Source organism: Desmodus rotundus, chromosome 2, assembly GCF_022682495.2.
Source record: "Desmodus rotundus isolate HL8 chromosome 2, HLdesRot8A.1, whole genome shotgun sequence".
In the NCBI taxonomy this organism is placed as follows: Eukaryota; Metazoa; Chordata; class Mammalia; order Chiroptera; family Phyllostomidae; genus Desmodus; species Desmodus rotundus.
The window spans coordinates 107,399,655-107,421,930 of NC_071388.1; the positions used below are offsets into that span (position 1 = coordinate 107,399,655).

The window sequence follows — 22,276 nt, forward strand, 5'->3', positions numbered from 1 at the left end:
GGGAGCATAGAGCTGGGTGGGTGGGGGCTGGTTCTGTATGGGGCTGGTGTTTGGGTCAGCACAGGGCAGCTGGGGAGGGTCCCTGCTCCAGCACCCATGGCTATGTTCCTGTGTCTGGCCCAGTCTTACCCATTCTTGGTGCAGGGTCTGGGCAATTCTGGGTTCCCCTACATTGCAGGCTGCGGATGGGATAGGACATGGTGCCAAGAGCCTGGGGTCCCCAGGGCCAGCTGGGGTGCCTTGAGTGCCCATGGAGGTGGAGAGCAAGCCTGAAAGGGCCGGGGTTGCCAGGGCTGAGCCTGTCTTTTGTCCCACCCACCAGGAAGCCTGAGAAGGGCATCCAGTACCTCATTGAGCGTGGCTTTGTGCCGGACACACCAGTGGGAGTAGCCCACTTCCTGTTGCAGCGCAAGGGCCTGAGCCGACAGATGATTGGCGAGTTCCTGGGCAACAGGCAGAAGCAGTTCAACCGCGATGTGCTGGAGTGAGTTTTGGGGCTGGGGCTTGGGCCACATGGACACATTCATGTGGCAGACTCCTTGACTTGTCAGGCTTGCCCTGCTTGCTGGGACATGTAGCAAAACCTCCCCTTACCTTTATCTAGCTCCTAGACACTCCCACACCATTTTATACATACCTTGCCAGACACACCTGTGGGCATTCACCCTTGGGTGCCCACCTGCACCCTTGGCACCACAACTCCCCTTCAGGCAGCTGAGCCACCCAGCACTCAGTGGGACAGAGGTGTGGGAGGTCAGGGCCTTGACATATGCCCTCTGAAGGAGTGAGGGGAGGAGCCAGCCCAGAGAGACTCCAGCCCCTCCAAGACAGGCAGCACCACACCCAAGATCTCTGCCTTTGCCTCTCTCTCTTGCCTCTCCTGGACGGAAGATCAGGGGTAAGAGTCCAGCCCTCACCTTCTCACCCCACCCCCACCCCTAGCCCAGAGAGCTGGAGGCCAGAGTACTCAACTACTTGGAACCCTGCAGAAAAATGGGTTTCCAACTCCCTGGTAGCTGCTGGCAATTTTGATAAGTATGGCCAGCATGTATCCTAAATCTCTCCATTCCTCTTTCAGAGGGTCCTGAGCAGAAAGGCACCTGCTTTTGGACCCTTGTGTTTACTATGTTCAGGCCCTGTGTCCTTATCTCACCTGTGGGGGTGGGTGTCAGGTATCAGTGACCCCCTTTCATAGGTGAGGAGCCAAAGCCAGCAGAATGGGATGGCTCAGTATGTGTCCTTCTCACCCTTTGCTGGGACCTGGGGGACTTCCCCAGGCTTATTGTTGAGGATTTTTCTGACCCAGGTAGCTAGTTGATATGCTGCCCTTGGACAGATCATCCAGAAACAGAAATCAGAGCCAGGTAAAGAGCCAACCATCAGCCAGGTAAAGAGCCAACCATCAGTAACAATGGCAGTGGCTTTCATCTGTCCAGCCCCTGCCTCATCAAGGAAAAGGACAAGTGAGGGGCATGGCCACATGTGCACTTGCTGCCTCTGATGCTTCCCTGGTGGAAGGTGGATGGGTGCTGTGGCCTCTGTTTCACAGGTGAGGAAACCCAGGATCACAGGGGGAGGGACTGGCCTGGGTGCACCCCACACACATAGGGACTTATATATGCACATACTCATCCAGTCACACACATGGACACCTGTATACATGCAGATGCACACACAGGAAGTACAGTGAGCCAGGGACTTTGGCCATGGCTGGTATGTGGGCAGTACCCACCAGAATGGAGTCTTGTGTCCTTTCTTAGCCAGATGTGCCCATCAGAGCAACTTTCTTCCTGCTCAGTGTTTCTGTCCTGGCCTCATTGGGGAAAGCCTGCTGCCTTGTTAGTATGGTTAACACCACTCTCTACCCCTATCAAACTGGTATGAGGAAATAGTTCAGGGAAAAGCAGATTAGCTTCTTAGTGAATTGTGCCTAAGACCAGTTCAGTCTAGCCCCCCTCCCCTATGGCCATTTCTGCACTCCCCTCTGTGCCCGCCTCCACACTGGCTGCTGGTCTGTAGGAAATCCGTGCATTGTTCTCCTTGGATCAGAAAATAGCAGTGGCCACAGGAAGTAGTGAGGTTCTTCCCTCCGCACCAGCATCCTACTCAGGTGATGGTCAGCAGATAGCACCATGTGGCCCCATGTCCCCTTAACTTCCCCCACAAAGGCTGTTGCCCCAAGTGCTCAGAGAAGTTTGGGGAGCACAACATCTTATCCTGACCATTACCCCCAGTGAAAGTTGTACTCTAGGAGTGTGATTAGGTTCCCCCATTGGCAAGGCCTCTGCAGTCCCAACAAGGGTGGCCATGGCCTTGTTACAGACATAAACTAGACACCAGTTTATGCTGTTTGGGTCCTTGGTGCAGACCTCTCCCTCTGTGTTCAGGAGTCCTGATCAGAAGACAAAGCAGGCTGTAATGCAGGAGCCTGTCTCTGATAAGAACCAGAGGCCTCCCCAGGTTCCACTCCCCATTCTTCTAATTGGCAGACAAGAGGGTCTCAAAACCCAGCCACCTCTCCCCATACCCTTGACTATACCCTTTACATGACAGGACAGGCTCTGTGTGAGATGGCTATATGGAGAGTTAGTGCCCCATCCTCCATTTCCTCCTTGTGAAGATGGGAGTGTGCTCCTTGTCTCTCTCACAGAACGCGAGAAGATTCATGCATTAAGTCTGCTACATGCCCAGTGTAATGCACAGGCTTGAAAACATTTGTTTCTGTACGAAGGGTCCTTATTGGGAATAGCCGTGTATCCTCTGGCTGCCTGTATGTCTATAGAAAATTGCACACATGGATATAGACACCAACATTTTCCTCCAGTTTCAGGGCTTTATGGACCCCCCAGAAGCATAGGGATCTTTGGCCATAATCTCAATTGTTTGCTGATGGGAGAAACCCTCCCAGACCAGTGGCAGCACTGTGTCCCTATGGCCCCGAGGGCAGCTCCCTGGCTCCTCTGCACCACCCCTCTGTGCATCCTTTGTAAGCGTGTGCCCACCCTACTGATGGGAAGGCAGCAGAGGCTGTGTGGGAAGAGGACTCTGATGTGGCCTTGTCTTGTTTCAGCTGCGTGGTGGACGAGATGGACTTCTCTGCCATGGAGCTGGACGAAGCCCTCAGGAAGTTCCAAGCACACATTCGGGTCCAGGGGGAGGCTCAGAAGGTGGAGCGGCTCATTGAGGCCTTCAGGTTGGGCTGTGGCAGGGCAGGGGGAGGGCGTCAGGAAAAGGAAGGTTCCTAGCTCAAGGGCTGAATCCCTTAGCCCCCTTTCCTATGCAGGATTAGGTGGCCCTGAACTCACCTGAGAGGTAGGGTAGAAGCCCCTCCTGGGTGCCAGGCACTGTGCTGGTCAGTGCTAGAGCCAGGGTTTTTTTTAACAGTCTTTGTCTTCCTCCAAGTCCTCATGAGCCTCATCTATTCATGAGTCCATCTGTGTTTTCATTTGTTTGCCCTTTCACAGGGACAGCCAATCTTTCATAATGACTCAGCACAAGCTGCAGAGCCAGATGGCCTGATTCTAACCCCCTACTCCATCACTTACCAGCTGTGTGACCTTGTGCTTGTTAACCTCTCTAAGCCTCACATCCTTGCCTGTAGAGTGGGAATAACAAAAGCACCTACCCTAGACAGGTTGGAAGGTTTAAACCACTTAGGACCTTTGGGCACACTTAGCCCAATACCTGGCACTACAGACAGCCTGCTTGCAAGGACTACTACATAGTCTTTTATCCTGGGACTCTGCACACTGTGTGTGTAGGGACCTCTGCTCCTTGCTGAGCATGATAAGACAGTCAACTGCTGATGAAGCACTCTGGGCTCAGCATGAGTAATAGGCCAAGGAGGAACGTGGACACAGCAGGAGGGCAGTCCTAGGGCCTTGGGTAGGGGGGATATTCAGCCACTTCCTTTCAGGAGGGCTTCTTGGAGGGGGTGGCCCTAATGGGGAAGACAGAATTGAAGCCTAGATCATCTGAGCAATGATGGCTACCGCTTCACAAACAATGTCCCACCTAGTTCCTCTTCTCTGTTTCTGCCACTCTTACCATGCCCCCATGAGGTTAGCAATGGAGGGGCCTCTTGGAGGTAGGGGCAGATAGTACCGTGTGGCTCCTGCCTCCCTAACTTTCCCCACAAAGGCCCCAAGGGGGTGTATTTGAGGCAGTGGGCTTAGGTAACTTAACAAGATTCCCCAGAAGCCGAGGCTGAAACAAGATGGAAGTGCATCTCCATCTTCGCTGGTGTGGAGGCCAGGCTCTTAATCTCAATCCAATACCCACCATCACATCCCTGTTCCAGGAAGTTGAGGGCACACCCCTGCTTTTTCAGACACAGCCTTGAAGATGCACATATCCCATTGGCCATAAACTTAATCATGTGTCTGTACCCATCGTAGGGAGCCTGGGAAATGTGGTCTTCACCCTGAAAGCCATTGCCTACTGCTCAGGTGTGTGGCATATAACTAAAGTGAGAGGGTGCGAGTGGATAGTCAGGGCCCACTCTCTGCCAGGCAAGTGTTATCCCTTTTTACCAGGTGCAGAAGGTGAGGCTCCGAGGGCAGCGACCAGCCTCAGCTGTTTAGAGCTAGGCAGCTACTCATGAGTGATAAGCAGATTCCCTCCCTTCCCTGACTGAGACGGCCCTGACCCTCTTCCATCTCCATGGCCCTCAGCCAGCGGTACTGCATCTGCAACCCTGGGGTGGTGCGACAGTTCCGGAACCCAGACACCATCTTCATCCTGGCCTTCGCCATCATCCTGCTCAACACAGACATGTATAGCCCCAACGTCAAGCCTGAGCGCAAGATGAAGCTGGAGGACTTCGTCAAGAACCTCCGAGGTGAGCTGTTCTGGCCCTGGGCTCAGATGCACAGCCTCCCACAAATGCCCTCTGACCATGAGCCCCCAGCCATGTGTGGGGCTGAGGGGTGAGTGTGACACAGCCTCATGCTGGGTGCATGGGAGAGCAAGGGGGCCTGGCTTCAGCACATGCAGTTCTTGCTCAGAGGGGCCTTTGAGGAGTGTCGGTCCCAAGAATTGGTGGACACAGCACAAATTACTGTAAAGAACAAGTGCTTTCTTAAGGGTGCCTGTGGAGGAGCACAGACTGGGTGACACACACCTGGATCTTGGGATGTAGGGAGCCTGAACCCTGGAGTAAGTGATGTTTTTAGCTTGTTGTTAGAGGATGCAAGTTGAGGTGGAGGGGAGTTGGTTACGAGGGGGCAAAGGCCAGAGAGACCAGCTCGTCATAGTGCCAGAGGGCCAGGCCAGACGGGTCAAGCAAGTCCTGGTTAGGAGGACATGCAGAAGAACAGAATGGAGTCTGGATGTTGAGAGTCCTGGAGCCTCCAGCAGGGGTCAGCCAGCACACCCCATTGCTGTCACTGCTGCACCCCTCACTGTGTGTGCCCAACTCATCCCTCCTTTACACTTAATGTTCCTCTCGAAACTGCCTTGCCCTTTTGTTTTTGTCTTTTTATTTAAATATATCTTTTAAAATATATTTTATTGATTATACTATTACAGTTGTCCCATTTTCTCCCCTTTATTCCCCTCTGCCCTACACACCCCCTCCCACCTGCATTCCCCCCACTTTAGTTCATGTCCATGGGACATACATATAAGTTCTTTGTTTTCTACATTTCCTATACTGTTCTTAACCTCTTCCTGTCTATTTTCTACCTACCATTTATGCTACTTATTCTCTGTATCTTTTCCCCCTCTCTCCCCTTCCACTCCCACACTGATAACCCTACATGTGATCTCTATTTTTGTGATTCTGTTCCTGTTCTAGCTGTTTGCTTAGTTCATTTTTGTTTTTGTTTTTTAGGTTCAGTTGTTAATAACTGTGAGTTTGTTGTCATTTTACTGTTCATATTTTTGATCTTCTTTTTCTTAGATAAATCCCTTTAACATTTCATATAATAAGGGCTTGGTGATGATGAACTCCTTTAACTTAACCTTATCTGGGAAGCACTTTATCTGCCCTTCCATTCTAAATGAAAGCTTTGCTGGATAGAGCAATCTTGGATGTAGGTCCTTGCCTTTCATGACTTGGAATACTTCTTGCCAGCCCCTTCTTGCCTGTAAGGTCTCTTTTGAGAAATCAGCTGATAGTCTCATGGGAACTCCTTTGTAGGTAACTGTGTCCTTTTCTCTTGCTGCTTCCGAGATTCTCTCCTTATCTTTAATCTTGGGTAATGTAATGATGATGTGCCTTGGTGTGTTCCTCCTTGGGTCCAGCTTCTTTGGGACTCTCTGAGCTTCCTGGACTTCCTGAAAGTCTATTTCCTTTGCCAGATTGGGGAAAGGAAATGTTTGTTCAAATAAGTTTTCAATTTGTTGCTCTTCCTCTTCTCCTTCTGGTACCCCTATGATTCAGATGTTGGAACGTTTAAAGATGTCCTGGAGGTTCCTAAGCCTCCAGGAATTTGAATTCTTGCTTCATTCAGTTCTGGCTGAATGTTTATTTCTTCCTTCTGCTCCAAACTGCTGATTTGAGTCCCAGTTTCCTTCTCATCGTTGTTGGTTCCCTGTACATTTTCCTTTATTTCACTTTTCATAGCCTTCATTTTTTCCTCTAATTTGCGACCATATTCAACCAATTCTGTGAGCCTCTGATTACCAGTGTTTTGAACTGTGCATGTGATAGGTTGGCTATCTCTTTGTCACTTACTTGTATTTTTTCTGGAACTTTGATCTCTTCTTTCATTTGGGCCTTTTTTTTTTTTTTTTTTGTATCTGTGCACCTGTTATGTAGTAAGGGGCGGAGCCTTAGGTGTTCACCAGGGTGGGGCTATCCACCTCCATGCGTTGTGGCACTGTATGTGAGGGAGGAGTCCAAGAGGGAACAGTGACACTTGCTCCACTCTCTGCTGAATTTCAGTCACTCCCCCCACTATCCACAAGCAAAGTGGGCCCTTCTGGTGCTGATTCCTGGGTGGGTGGGTTTTGTGTATATTCTAGGACACTGTGGGTCTCTCCAATTAACTCTCCTGTGAGGCTGGGAGTTTCTCCTCCTGCCCCCTCAACCCCTACAGGTGTTTTCAGTCAGAAGCTTTGAAGCTTTATTTCCCCAGTGCTGGAACCCTGGGTTGCATGGTCTATCGTGCTACCCAGTTGTTCCTCCTGGTTTATCTGCACAAAAATGTGGGAACTCCTAGTCCTCCAGCCACTGCCTTCCGGGAGTCCTCTCCACCCGGCTGCCCATCTGCACCCCTCCTACCAGTCTGGATGAATGTTTCTTCTTTAGCTCCTTGGTTGTCAGACTTCCATACAGTTTGATTTTCTGTCAGCTCTGGTGGTTTTTTGTTTTTAAATTTGTTGTTGTCCTTCTTTTGGTTGTGTAAGGAGGCACAGCATGTCTACCTATGCCTCCATCTTGGCCGGAAGTCCTAAATATATCTTTGAAAGGAGGCTTATATCATCATTGTAAATGGGAAACCAGTAGCATTTGCCACACATAGGTAGTCATTATAAAATGCATGCAATGAAAAGAAAGTACCACTGTTGATTCCAGCAGGAGCTGTTTCTGGCTAGCCCCTGAGGCTGAGGCTGCCCTTCCTTCCTTGGCAGATGGCTCCATGTTAGACAGGTGCTGATGAGGTAGGCAGCAAAAGGGGAGCCTTCTCCTGGTGTCAGATAGGGAAGGAATCAAAATGGGAACAGTTGTTTTACAGGTGACTCCATGTTAGCTGTTGGCATGTGTCTTTTGTAGCTGGACTCCTGGAAGGAAGGGGAGAAGGAACTGTATCCCTCTCCTCGGGGAAATACCAGCTGTAGTGGACTGAGGTCTCCTTAGAAATGGTATCATTGTTAAAAATTTTATTTATGTATTTTTTTCACATAAAAGTTCTTAGTTTATTAATCCTCTTATGAAAATCTGTACAATCACCACAGAGAAGATCACTGAAGAATCTCTACTCCTTCTGTTGTCCAATCTCTAGCTCACTTTTTGCAGCACCAACATTGGCCTCTGCAGTCCCACCGACCCTCTTCATTCTGTTCCTGCATTCCTCTTGGTATTTTCTTGAGGTCTTTTTTCTCATACAGGCCATGTCTTTCAAATCTGTGTCTAGGTTCATCTTTCTTTGTGTAATCTTGCCAAAGCCAGTTGTCTTGCCACCACCAAGACGGGTTCTGAATCCAAACGCACAGATGACACCTGGTGTGATGTCATATATTTTGGCTACTTTTTCCTGAATTTCTGTCCTTCCCAAGATGAAGGATGTCAATGACCATTTGTTTCCGCTGAAGTAGCCTGTTAGTTGTGAACTTCCTGGTCTGGATAGTTACTGTGCTGTTCATGATGGTGGCTGATCTTCAAGGAGCCAGGGAGGAGGTATCATATTTTTTTAAAAGTGAAAAAAAGCTGGTATAAATCAAGTCCAGTGGTGAGCTTGTTGAGCAGTTTAACATTTCTACTCTTCTCCTTTATTTTTATAATAAAGGCGGCTCTGTCATCAACTCTCCTGAGATTTGAACCATTCTAGCGTACCCCCTGGTGGTGGGCACTGCCATAACAGGAAGGCTAGAGAATAGAGGCACCCAGGAGATGGTGGGACCACCCCCTTCCCAAGCTTGACTGTCCCCTGAGGGGACACAGAAACTTAGTTCAGAGCACTCAGATAGCCATTCCCTACATGGAGCATACACTGTGTGAGGGCTGCTGCTAGGTCTGAAGGGCTTTGTGGGCCCCTCCCCATGAGCCTCTCCAACAGAGCATGTTCTCAAACCTCTGAACTTGTGCCAGTCTACCCTCTGAGGATGGATGTGGGTTTGTGTTTCTTTTGTGAATAGGGCTGAATTTCTTTTCTCACAGCAATTTTCAGGTGGTGCAGCAGAGGGTATGCGCTTGTTATCATAGCAATCTGGGTTCGAGTCCTGGCAAACTGTTCAGATATACTGAGCTTTCACTTTGTGGGGCACACCATGAGCTGCTCACACTTCTTCACAACAGCCCTCTGAAGTTACCCATGCTCTTGATGGTCTGTTTCACAGATGCCCAGCTCAGAAAGACTGGGTCACAAGGCTAACAAGGGGTGAAGTGAGGACTTGGACCCAGGTTTGGAGCCTGAACTTACAAATCCTATCTACACAGCCTCCCCTCACCCCAACCCCAACCCCTTCCCTGGTCCTTGGCTTTCTCATCTGTGGAATGGGGCAGTATGCCCACCCCATAGGACTGTGGATCAGCAAGGTAATATTTATAAAGCCCTCTGAGCAGCCCCCCTATGCTTGTCTAGGTAGCTGTGCTGGCCTTGTCCCTGATGGAAGGCCTCTGAGGAATTTATGATTGACCGAGGATGTTTAGTAGCTGTGGGTCTGGGAGGTCTGTGGTTCTGCTGGGAGTGGTAAAAGGGATCACTATTCTGACTTGGTTTAGAAACTGGTAAATTGGAGTATGCCTGGCATCCAAGGCTAATGGGGCCACCCATGCCCCAGCCCAACTGACGCTTGACCACTATCTCCTGCACAGGTGTAGATGATGGCGAGGACATTCCCCGGGAGATGCTGATCGGTATCTATGAGCGGATCCGCAAGCGGGAGCTAAAGACAAATGAGGACCATGTGTCCCAGGTGCAGAAGGTGGAGAAGCTTATCGTGGGGAAGAAGCCGGTATGTGGTGGCCCTGTGTCCCAAGAAAGCTGCTAGTGGGGGCCTGAGGTGCTCACATCCCCATTCCCACCAAGGCCACCTGCTGGCCTCCACTGCTGCTAGTGGCCCTGGTGCCCCTTCTAGGAAAGACTAGTTATTTCTTTCAAGGTTTGGGTTTCTTTAAGTAGCTTCTAATGTTTAGGAATAACAACCATTTACTCTTGGTTAAAGTGGAAGAGAATCTGGGGCTCTTAATAAACCAACAGACAGGGTGTTGTACAGTTCCTTTGTGACTACCAGTGAGAGCCTACCAGTGAGAGGGCCTCCCCAGCCTCTCCCCTTGGTGTAGCTGGTAGAGCTAAGGGAAAGTGCCTTCAGAGGGTATTGCATTGCTTATTAGTTTCCTCAGGGCCCAGCTACATCTTTTGGAACGTTGATGTCTTTTTTTTTTTCTTTGCTATTTCCCCATGTAGATTGGATCCCTGCACCATGGGCTTGGCTGTGTAAGTATCCCTCTCCTTTCACATTCTGGCTGGTATCCCACCCTGAGGGGCCCAGTGTGGGCACATCTCCTTGCCCCTAGATCTACAGTTCTGGCTGCTTGAGTTAATTTCTGGAGCAATAAGAAATTTAATTTGCATAATTAACCCAGCCCAGCCTCAAATCTCTGCAAGTCCAGAGATTACAGCCACACAGGAAGGGCTGTGCTGTCAGGCTGAAAGCAGATACTCCCCTTCACTCTCATCTGGGCCCCATAAAGCTCAGAGACCAAGGTTTGTCCCCAGACCCTGAGACACTGTGCCTGAAACAGATGATGTTGGTGTGCTTTGGAGGGCCTCGTCTTTCCCTACCCTGCCCAGGCTTTGCCCCCAACAACATGCTCCTACATGAGGATCTTCTCTGCTGCCACAGCCTTGAGGTAGTTGCCTGCATGCCCCTGGAGCACACATGTACACTGCTAAACTTGCAGTCCCATGACACATCCCTTCTGTACTTATCTTTGCCCCTCACTGGTCAGCCAAGTCAGCATCACAAAACCCTCTGACCACCTTCCACTTCTCAGTTTCCCCACAGAGAGACCAAGACTCTTGGACACTTTCTTGACCTGCCCTCATCCACCTCTCTAGCCCCACATCCTACCATCCTCTTTACTTTGTACTTTTACTCCAGAAAACACTGTTCCCTGAGTGTGCCAGGCTGGGCCACACATTGGTCCCCCTTAGCTTATCTTTCTGATGTGCTGAGCTCAGACACCCCTCTACCAGGGTGCCCCTTGCAGAATCCCCCCTGCCTGCGAACATATTACCCTCTGAGGGTCTTACCTGGACATGTGCTGTCTCCTCACTAACTTGTCTGTCTCCTGTGGGATTTGGGGTGCTATTAGAGCCACAACTGGGCCTCCATGATAGTTTGTCATACCAGACCTTGATAGCAGCTTGGACCAGCAAGGTTAGGGGGCTCCTTGAACCTGTGGCAGGTGTGTTTCGAAGACAAGTGTGCATAGCAAAGGCTCACACTAGGCCCCACAGAGTGGTGACTGATGGCTCAAGAGTTTCGATAGGGTCTTTCAAGCTTCAGAAATTGTTAAGATCATTTAGGAGGGGCCTGAGAGAGTGGGAAAACTCTGAGAGTCTGCAGCTTCCTGGTTGTGTGGTTGAGAAAACTTGCTCCATCTCTCTGTGCCTCAGTTTCCTCATCTAGAGTAGATTCTCTAGAAAAATGTTTTCAGGGACTAATGGGTACTTTGTGGGGACTCAGAAAACATGGATTTCTCTATGGCTGGGGGCTTACATATGAGCATGGTCCTCTAAGAAGCCTGGTACCTGCCCTGAAAGAATCAAACAGAAGTCTCACCAGAAGTGGGGCACTTACCATGGTCCTACAGGACAGAGTGGGAAAATTGCCACAAGCCAAAAAACATGGTCCACTTTGCACAGTTTATAAGAAAAGGTGGTTTTGAACACAAGGCCCAACAGCTAGGTAACTCACACTCAGGCTAGACTCCTGTGCTGCCCAGGCCCCAGAGTTGGGCAGGCTGCTGAGGACAGTGTTTCCCCTCCCCACACAGGTTCTCTCTCTGCCTCACCGGCGGCTGGTCTGCTACTGCCGGCTCTTCGAGGTTCCAGACCCAAATAAGCCCCAGAAACTTGGACTGCACCAGCGAGAAATCTTCCTGTTTAATGACCTTCTGGTGGTATGTGGTTCCCCTATCCATTTGTGGCTGACACCTGCTGCACAGGGAGATCTGGCTATGTTCCTGCATGTGGGAAAATGCCCACAAGGGTGTGGGGTGGAGGTGAGGGGGTGGAATTAGCCCAGCTCTTTGGGTCACCAGGGGCAGAATCTAACACAAACTGCTACCATTGAAAGTGGGGCTTCATTGGCTTACGTAAAAGTCCAGAGGGGATTTTGGAGCCTCATCCCTGACTATTCCAGAAGCTCAGACATGTCAGCAGGACTCCTTTGAATAGTCTCCATCTCTCAGCTTTATAGGCTTCTCCTCTGTGTGGGCTACCTTCTCAGGCAGACTCTGTCCAAGAAGAGAAAGTCAGCCTTGGCAGCTCTAGGCTTAATGCTGTTTCCTTAGCCACCAGTAGGATTCTCTTCCTAAGAATCCCAGCAAAGGTCTTATATCCTGTGCCCGAGCCTGAGCTAATCATGGGGCCAGGCAGGTATAATGCTGTCTCAGTGGCTAAGCCTGGGTCACAGTCCCCAGGACTAATGGACTGAAGGAGGTAGAGGGGGGGTTTCCAAGAGGGAGACTGAGACGTGCTTGCCTCCCAAAATGGTGGCATGGATGTGAGCCAGTGGGGATGAAGATGCCCTTGCAGAGAACAAGGGGAACCTGTTCTCCGGTCTCTGTGCCCACTGCGTGCCACAGACTTCCTTGCTGGAGGTCCATGTCCCTAGACCCTACCTGCTTAAGGACCAGCTGCACTTGAATGACTCCTGAGGTGGGAATCCAGATGTGTGGGTTCAAGTTCTTTATTAAGTATCCCTGACCTTGAGCAAGTCACTTCAAACCTCTGAATCTCTGTTTCCCTTGTAAAATTAGTCTCTGAGGGTTACAGTGGTTAGATAGGGTTCTGGACATAAGACCCTTACATGATGTCTTCAATGCCACATGAGGTAACATGCCTACCACCTCTGCTGGGTTGAGGGACTTTTTAGCCAGCCAGGATGACACCAAGGTCTCACAGGAACAGAAATCAGTGTCCCATCAGGGCATGAATGGATGTGCATTCCTCCCCATGTCAGTTCTTTCCTGCTGCCGGGGCCTCCAGACTTCTGAACTGCAGAGTAATTCTTACAGGAGAACATGGTCACCATCAGATACATTTTCAATCTTGAGCTCCCAGAGCTGCTCCAGGGCAGGGCAGATGATGTAGCTTAGCCTCTGTCTCTGACTGTCCACAGGTTACCAAGATCTTCCAGAAGAAGAAGAACTCGGTGACATACAACTTTCGACAATCCTTCTCCCTCTACGGCATGCAGGTCCTGCTCTTTGAGAACCAGTGTAAGTCTGTGCGAGGGCCCTTCCTCAGCCGGGTCGTGTGCATGTGTGCTGGGCACTTGTCCACACATGGCTGTGACCTGTCACACAACTCTAAGTTCATAGTCAAGAAGCACTCCTCTTTCCATTTTCTGTCCTTTCTTCCTGTGCCATCAAGGACAGAGGCCCAGGGTAGCTTCTCCAATGCTCACTGATAAGCAGCAGTGATTAGAAAGAATTTAAGAACATTATACATAGTGCTCATTGGGTTTCCTCTTACTGTTACTTCTTGCAGGTGATATTTTAATTTAGGGCAGAGTGAATTTATTTAAATAAAATGTTAATAGGAAAGCATGAAGTAAATGGCATAAATGATATGCACATGTAGACGAACAGGTAAAGGTAATACAGGAATGCACAGGTCCAGGGCTGAGCACCGGAGCTGATAGTCAGTGTTTAAATCCCAGCTCTTATGGTTAGCAGCTATGTGGCCTGACTGCTTAACTTCTCTGGGCTGTTTTCCCTTTGCCTGTAAAATGGGATGGTGCCAGTGCCCATGTCATAGGATTACATACATGTGAAGCACTCCTGACACAGAGCAAGTACTCAGTCAGGATATATTCTGAAGTGCACTAGAAGGCCTTCTTTGGGTGTAAGTGAATCATAGGGGCCTAGGGTAGTCTGACTCAGTTACATTATATTTAGTTTATATACTTTTTAAAATCTGTTGAGTTGATATTTAAATCTTCACATTAATATTTTTGGCTTCTCATGAAAAATGAGAAATGTTGGCATCCCTGGGCCCACACTCCTGAGTGGCAGGGGTACTGAGCTGCACACTCCATCCCCAGCTGCACACTCTATCCCCAGCACTCTTGGTTGCTCTCAGTCTCACCTGCATTCAGAAGAGTCTCTTGGGCTTCTAAGTATTTCAGTTTTCAGCCTTGACATGGGTCAAAGGTGAGATTGGTGTTTGAGTCAAGATCCTTCAAACACTCAGTAATTAACGTTTGAATTCCACGGATGGGACAGGTGCTTCCAAGAGACCAATGACCTAGAGAACCCTTTAGCTCAGGAGTGGCACCAGGCAGGTCTGTGTAGAAAGACGCTGCACTCAGCACAGAGTGCACTAGGTGTGGGGGCACCCACAGTGTACCCTAAGGTTTCTGAGGTTCTAGAAGCCATTTGGGAGAGAACAGAGCTCAATCTAGTCTCAGAATTATCTGAGGTGACTGGATAAGACACTCCATCTAGCATAGGATGCTGCCTCTGTCTCTAGACTCAATATCTAGCCACTATCTCCTAGAGGCCAAGAGACTGGAAATGAAAGACCTGGGTTCCATGACCTTCAGGTTGGAGAAGGAGAGGGTTCTGGCTTCCTCTCAAGATCAGCCAAATCTTCCCCTGACTTTATATCAAGCAACATGGGCCCAAGTTAGCAGATGGAGGTTGTCTGGTGGTTCTACCAGGCTGCACTATAGAAGCCTTTTTTCTCCGTCAGACATGCCTGCTGAAAGCCTGCACTCTAACCATTTCTCTCATGCCCATCCTGAATTCAGACTTACTAGCATTTTCTTGACCAGAAGGGAGATGGCAGAGAATGCAGGGGCCCATTTGTTCTCTTCTCCTTTGCAGACTACCCCAATGGCATCCGGCTCACATCTGCAGTCCCTGGAGCAGACATGAAAGTGTTAATAAACTTTAACGCTCCAAATCCTCAAGACCGGAAGAAATTCAGTGATGACCTGCGGGAGTCTATTGCAGAGGTGCAGGAAATGGAGAAGCACAGGATAGAGTGTAAGTTGCAAACCTCCTGGGGAGGAAGAGCCAGCAACCCTGGCATCTTTTAGGACTTGCTGGACACAGGCATGGGCTCCTCGGTGGTGGTAGTGACTGTGAGCCCACAGAAATGAGATGCCCCAGTCTTTTCTGGCTTTCTCATGTTCATGTGACTGGCAACCCACATGCCCAGGCCACAGAAGGTGGCACAGAGGGAGGAGCGGGTGGCAGAGGCTTCCTGGTGAGAGCCAAGGCTTCAGAGGCCCAGGCCTATCCTGACTGGGGAGAGCCCCCTGGTTCCTGGTTACCCCATGAGGCAAGAGCTCCCAGAGTTCTGAAGCTGAGCTCTTTGCATTTCACTGTGGTTGGTGTTTATTCATTTTCTGCATCAGGGCACAGAAGACTGATGAGGGCACAGCCATGCCCATCACCTGGATTCTTTTAAAGTTGATTACAACCCCTGCTTCTCCTGGCTCCAAGCCTCACCCCCTGGGGGCTCAGGTGTGCCTACATCTCACCCTTTCACAAAAGGCCAATCAACACTTAGCTTATCTCCAGACCTAGTAACTCTCTCTCCTTGTTGATCCTCAAGCCTGGAAAGTGACTATCTTTCATGCAGGCCACAAGGCATTTTGGCCTCTCCAATGTCCCTTCTGGAGTCTGGTTTTGTCTTCCTTTCATTGAAGGTAGCCATCATACTTCTTTCCCAAGACAACACTTGCCCCCATACTTTTTCCCCATTTCAGGTAGATGGAGACTTGGTCACAGTGCCAACACTGAACAGAGGACAGTGGTCCTCTTTATTTCCTCCTGGTGCAGGGGTCCTAGCCCTGCCCTGCTCCCAACCTTGTCCTCTCCAGGCTGTGCTCCTCTCACTGGACCATTGCTCCTCTATTTCAGCGGAGCTCGAGAAACAGAAGGGTGTTGTGCGTCCCAGCATGTCCCAGTGCTCCAGCCTCAAAAAGGAGTCAGGCAATGGGACACTTAACCGGGCCTGCCTGGATGACAGCTATGCCAGCAGTGAGGGCCTCAAGCGCAGTGCCCTCAGCAGCTCCCTGAGGGACCTTTCAGAAGCTGGTAAGAGCTGAGCCTAGGACTCAGACTGGGCACGCCAGTGGTTGGGGCATGCATTGCGCACCGGGAAGGCATTGCAGTATGGCTGGTGGTGGAGGGCTCAGATTGAGCACCACTGATTTTCTAATGACCACCCCCAAATCATAGCAGCGTAACAGCACACAGATAGGATGTCACCAAAAGGCAAACAAACAAACAAACAAAGAACCCAGGACCAAATTGTCAAAGGCAGAAAAGCAAGGAAGTTTCCTCCATTCTCCCTTTCTTGTTCCAGGGTTTTATTTATTTATTTTATTTATTTTCTGAAAATGGCTCTCACAAAGAGTGAGCCAGGCCTGCTGATGGATGTGTCCTGTGTCCTCTCTGCTGCCATGCCCCTGTGCTTTATGCTGATGAATGAAATGGAGTACAGCTCTCTAAACTGTCTGAAAACGCCCTCTCCCATTGTCCCTGGTCTTGCTTTCTCCCCAGAGGTCTCCTTTTTGGGCCTTTATCCAGCCCAGAAGCAGCAGCCATAGCTGGCCCTGGGAATCAGAGGAAAGCCGTGGTGGAAACTGTGATATTTGTTGTTCTCTGTTTCTGTGTGTGTTTAATTTGCTGCCAGCCTCTTAACCCCCAAGCAAGCAGCACCTCTCAAGCCTCCCAGCTTTCCTGGAGTAGGGGTATGGGGTGGTTGTGCCTGGAGCATCAGGGAGCAGTGAGCTTCTACTGGCAGCAGCCCTTACATGGGCTGGTCCTCATGGCTACGGCAAGTGAAGCAGGGAGTTATGGGAGCAGATCCCAGCTAACTGCCTGTGAGTGCTACTCCAGCCTGCTTTGCCTGCTGCCCTATCAGAAGAGCTATGGAGTGAAGGGGTACACCCTGACAGTGTCCTCAGCCTCCCACTAGTCATATCTAGCCAGTCAGCTTCTCCTGGGAGGAGGCTCAGGGTGTGCAGTGCAGTGGGGGTTGCAGGGCATTGCACAGTGGGCACGGGGCTATGCCCAGCGCTGTAGGATCCTGGGACCCCTGGTTCTACCTGCCCTGAGGCCTCAGGTATCCTGGCCCCAGGAGCCCCTGCTTTTTTGGGGAAGACCTTCAGGCCGAGGTCAGCCTCCTCTTCTCCAGAGGACCAGTGGCTCTGCCCCTTCTAGGGGCTGACCCACCCCACCCTGCCTCAGGCATCACCAAGTGGACAGCTGCAGGCCCCCCTATGAGAGCCTATTCTTGACGCCATCTGGTACCTGCCCTGCCAGCAGCTCACCTCCCTTTGTTTGGCTTATTCATTACTCAGAATTTTTTTTCTTTTTTTCTTTACTACTTCTTTTTTGGTTTTATTTTGGGTTTTTTTTTTTTTTTGAGTTGGATTTTTTTTCTTTGCTTTCGTCTTGTCATTTTTTTTTCCCATAGTGAAAATCAGAAATCCATTGCCAGCATGAAGGTTAACCCAGGGCTTCTCAACCCCATTGCTGTTGGCATTTTTGCCTGATAATTCCTTGCTGTGGTGACAGTGCTGCGGAAGAGGTTTAACAGCATCCCTGGCCTCTACTTCCCAGTCATAACAATTAGTAATGTCTCCAGAAATTGCCAGGTATCCTCTGTGGTGTAAAATCACCCTTGGTCGAGAACCACTGATTTCCCCTGTGGCTTCTGAACCCAGCTAAATGTAAACTAGACTACTGTGGGCCTCCAGGCTGGGTGCCTGGGGCTTGTGTTTGAGTTTGTGCAGTGGAGCAGGCTCTGACCTCTCTGTTCCTTGGAAGGCCAGAGGACCCTGTCCAGCCACCTTAGGTAGCAGTGGCTCTGTTCAAACTGAGGTTCTTAGCATGTCCAGGCACATTCACTTCAGTCCAGGTGATGAGTATGTCCAACTCTCCCAGAGCTTAGAGCTTAGAGGTCAAACAGAGCCACATGCCCAGGCACACGGCCAAGGGAGGATGGAGCTGCAAAATTTGGCTGATTTTCATTTGCTGTTACTCTTGCCACTCTCATTTAGGGATTCTGAGCTGAGAAAGATTCTAGGGATTGTGTCTTCTCAGAGACTGAAGCTGCAATGAAACAAATTCCCAGGAAAGAAAGTCTCCTGACCCCAGGAAGGTTGGAAGGTGAGGTGAGGTGAAGTAGGTATTTGAGTTCTGGCAGCCACCAGGGCCCCAGACTAGGAGCAGGCCACCTGTGACATCCAGAAGGAGACAGGCCAATGCCAACAGCCTTCCGGAAGATGCTCGGCTCAGCCACCAGAGATGTGGAATTGTGTGCTCTGCACGAGGCTGGGGCAAAGCTCTCCAGATGCAGCATCCTCCCCCCCATCGTGGCCTTCGCCGAGATGACCTTGTCAAGGAGAGGCAAGGCCTTGGGCAGTCTGTCCCCTTAGGAAACCCAACATTTAATGGTTGGCAAGTCCAACCACTTGTCTAAGAACAGCTGTCCCAGACCTGTGCTTACATAACATCTAGGAGACAACCTACCAAGGATGTGGCCTTAGCCCTTTATGAACTTTCAGGACCCAAGAGACAGTCTTGGTTTGATGGCCCAGAACTGGCAGCAGATGCCTCCAGGAGCCCCTGACATTCTGAGAAGTAGACAGAAGGGCCTGGGCTCCAGCCCAAGATCCCCACTAAGCTATGAGGCCTCTCCACATGGTCTTCCTTCGGTCAGAGTCCTGTGCGCATTTCAATGGCACCAGAGCCCTGCTGGCTTGTGATCAAGGATTGGCAAGGACCTTGAACACAGTGTAACTAGGCCTTAGCTCTTCCCCCAGATCAGGGAAGTCATGGTGGACACTGTCTGTGGGTCCCTGAGGTCCTTCTGCCCTTTTCCAGCTGAGCTGCTCAACACCAGTCCCCATGGGGAATGTAGGACCTGCCTGTACCCATCATCACTCCAGGAGTAGAGCTGGAGACCTGCTGTGTCCTGTACTAGGGCAGACCTATTTGGGGAGATTTGGTGGCTCCTGGTGGCCAGTTTCCAAAGCAGGACCTGTTGCCCCAAGATGGGCACTCTGCACACAAATGGCCTGTAGCTGCCTCTCCTGGGACAGGGGCTGTGCTCAGGGGTGCGCTTGGGATGGCCACCCAAACAGAGCCCAGCAGAGGACACACAGCACACTGATTTCAGAGTCACATTGATAAGATCTTTCTCCCCTCCAGCCCCTCTCTGTTCATTAGCTATCAGGCCCTGGCCAAATAATACCTTTGGGCTTCAGTTTCCCCACCTGCAAGGTGGGAACTAGTACTTCCCTCTAAGCATCTCTGTGAGACAGCTGATGCATGCCAAGCATTTAGAACAGGGCCTGGCACAGTGTGTGGCTGTTGTCACTGAGCAAGTGCACTTGCGTGGCCTCCAACACTGCTAAGGGCACAGGGCAATGCTCTGGGTAGAGAGCTCACATTGTCATGACTCTAAGAGGCAGAGGAAAGCTCTGAACAGTCATGGTGGGAGCCCCTTCCAGACATAATTTCTGATCAGGCTGGTTCTAGGAGAGGTGCTGGCTGGGGAGGAGTTCACCTGTAATTAGTGCACATTCCAGGGAAGGTTAACAGTGCAGATGAGGGGTGGTGTGGTTATGTGGATGTGAGACTATGTTCTGGAATGCTTTGCCTCTATTAATAGTATGTGTGTGTGCACACATCTGGACATGGGTGTGTAGTAAGCAACTGTTTGTGGGTGTGCCTGTGAGTGGGGCTCTGGGACTGGAGTCCAGAGAGCTCCTGTAGGGACACCCCACATCTCATGCTGATCTGAGAAGTGGAAAAGATGAACTCTAAGAAACTTAATATCACTCAAAGATATCCAAGTTAAAGGTCTTCTAAGTCTTGGCCCACATTGGATAGGGGGAGGAGGGCCTAAAGAAGGTCACTCCTCTTCTCACACCAGCAGGAAGATGAGGAAATGTGACCATCGTCTTTCTTCTGGCTGGGAATAAGGGTGTTTCCTGGTCCTCAGGAACACTCTTGCTCTCATCCATTGTGTGACCCTGTCCTAAGTGGGCTCTGAGGCCCTCTCACACATCCCAAAGTCCAGCAAGGCCGTCTGTAGACCTCAGGCTCCCAGTTAAAACTCAGGCTGGGGAAGGGGTTGAAGGTCAGCAGTCAAGGCAAAGGGACTGGACCTTACCTGAGCCTGCTATTGTCTGCCTAGGACTGAAGCCTTGTCCTGGGCATTTCCCAGCATGCTCAGGTGCTGCTGTGAGGCCCAAAGACCCACAGGCACACCCTCTCCACAGAGGTGCAGGCCACAGAGAGGCATATGGTAATCTATTCCATCTTCCAGGCTCCTGGGCCTGGCCTGGGTCCAGCTCAGAAGGCAGCTTGGCCAAGATTTCCAGCCTCAGGTGGACAGGCAGACCTGGGAGTGAACCCTGCTCACTATGAGAATTGAGCTGGTCAGGCCATCAACCAGAGCCTCCATTTCCTCCTCCTTGGCATGGACAGAGTGACACCTGTACTGCATTGTTAGGGGCTTGAGCAGGAACCAACATGGTGCTCAACTCATGCCCAGGGCTTCACAGATGGAAGCCTAGAAAATGTCAAGTGGAAGGCCCCTTCTCTGTGACCCCTACCCATCTGCATTCCCAGAGACAAGACGGAGGCTGAGCCTCTAAGCTTATGCACCATTGTTCCCATTGGCCAGGATGTCCTGCAGGAACCCATGAAGAAGTCCTCAGAGGGACTCTGCAGGCCAGGCCAGGCACTGGACATCCAGAACCAAGAGGAAAACTCAGCTTTCCTTTAATATGGCTGACACATATGGAGTGCCTACCATGTGCCATACTCTGGGGACATAAAAAGGCATTGGCAGTGAGCGCCAAGGGAATGCTAATGGCATCCTGGGGATGGTACCCATAGAGGGGAGTGGGACTTCAGGCCCCTCTTAACATCCTCTGACCCTATCTCCTGCCCCTGGCTAGGGCCCTGCACAAACCAAACACTTCTGGAGGCACCAGCTCCTTTAACCTACCCAGGAGGAAAAGGATATCTAGTTTAGTTTTCTCCTAACCATGATTCCCACCCTGCCTGGACCAGGGAGATATATATGTATGTATCTGTATATACAGACACATACTATACATATATGAAATCCACTGAAAGTCAGGCCCGTGGACCACATTTTGTTTGTTTTTAGCCATTGGAGAAGTTATCTTACCCTGTCCCCTCAGCAGCTGGCCGGGGCCAACTTGAGCCATGTGGCTTTGGGCCCCACCTATATACCTGCCTTAGCCTGCCCCGAGGCCCCTCCCCACAGATTGCTGATCTAGGAGAAAGGGCTGGTTGAAAACTAATTTTATTTTTGTTTTTTTAACCCCCCCCTTTTTTTATTAACTAGTTTCCGCCCTGCCACCAGCTTCCCTGCTGAGCCCCTCCTCCTACCCTGACATGCAGCAGGTGGTCCCCATACCTGAGCCTGGTGGTGGCAGTGGCACAGTGCCCTGGCCTTCTGTCTGCGTCTAACCTCTGGTATTGCATGTTCTGGGCAGGGAAGCGAGGGCGTCGCAGCAGTGCGGGATCGCTAGAGAGCACTGTGGAAGTAAGTAGGAAGCACCTATGTTCAGCTGGCTGTCGTGTGTTGCCTCCCCAATCCTGGGTTTATACCTGTTGTCTTTTGTGTGTGTGTGCTTTCCCTACTGCACAGAGGTGCAAACACACCCCCATCCCCTATGCCTGCCTCAGCCCAGTGCATGCCAGAATCCCCTCTGCCTAGAATCTCACTGCTTGTTTGGGCTGGAATGGTGGGGGCTGGTTCTGATTTTGTCTTTTTTAGTTCCCACTTAACCCCTGTTCCCTGTGGCCTCCCAGCATGATTAACATCCCCCCAACCCCGTCTTCTGGGCAGTTCCCTGTCCCCACCCACCAACCAGCATTGCTTCATTGCTTCTGGGTGGGAAGCAGCAGCTGTGGGGCACCCCCTGCAACACCCCCCCCTTTGCCAGTCTCCTGACTTCCACGCTCCACCATCCCCATTGCTTCCTTCCTGGAGTTTCACTTGCTGTGTGTCTGCAGGTAGGGCACCATGGACTTGCTTAGCTAGCTTTGGGGAGCAGGAGAGCCATGACAGAAAGAAAAACAGTGTGGATTTCATGAGATTTCATTCATCCTCCAGCCATCTCTATACTACTGTTCACATCTTAACCTCGGCTTGCTGACCTTTTTGTTTCTTTCTTTTTCCTTATTTGGTTTGCAGTAGGTAGCTGCAGTGAAAGCCTAGGCAGTCCCCAGCCCCAGGACAAGATTTCCCAAGCCTCTCCTGTCCCTTTACCACCTTCCCAGAAACCTTGGGTTCCAGACAGGTAGAGCAAATGCTCTTGGACCCTTTGAGAGGACTCAGAAGAGCTGAGGGTGAGATTTCAGCAG

General features: G+C 50.6%; 1 protein-coding gene across 13 annotated transcripts in view; it reads left to right on the forward strand.

Annotated features, from left to right (window-relative positions):
* The window catches only part of IQSEC1 (IQ motif and Sec7 domain ArfGEF 1), a 526,249-nt gene that overhangs the window by 499,200 nt on the left and 4,773 nt on the right, over positions 1-22,276 (forward strand). For 10 of the 13 annotated variants that reach the window (XM_053918527.2, XM_045185806.3, XM_053918531.2 and 7 more), the window contains 10 exons: positions 323-484; positions 3,071-3,193; positions 4,674-4,840; positions 9,482-9,621; positions 10,074-10,103; positions 11,669-11,794; positions 13,018-13,117; positions 14,729-14,890; positions 15,773-15,949; positions 21,403-21,452. In XM_053918527.2, coding sequence (XP_053774502.1) covers positions 323-484; positions 3,071-3,193; positions 4,674-4,840; positions 9,482-9,621; positions 10,074-10,103; positions 11,669-11,794; positions 13,018-13,117; positions 14,729-14,890; positions 15,773-15,949; positions 21,403-21,452 — 1,237 coding nt within the window. The remainder of the gene's footprint in view (positions 1-322; positions 485-3,070; positions 3,194-4,673; positions 4,841-9,481; positions 9,622-10,073; positions 10,104-11,668; positions 11,795-13,017; positions 13,118-14,728; positions 14,891-15,772; positions 15,950-21,402; positions 21,453-22,276) is intronic. The other 3 variants (XM_053918530.2, XM_053918532.2, XM_053918528.2) reach the window with 2 other exon arrangements.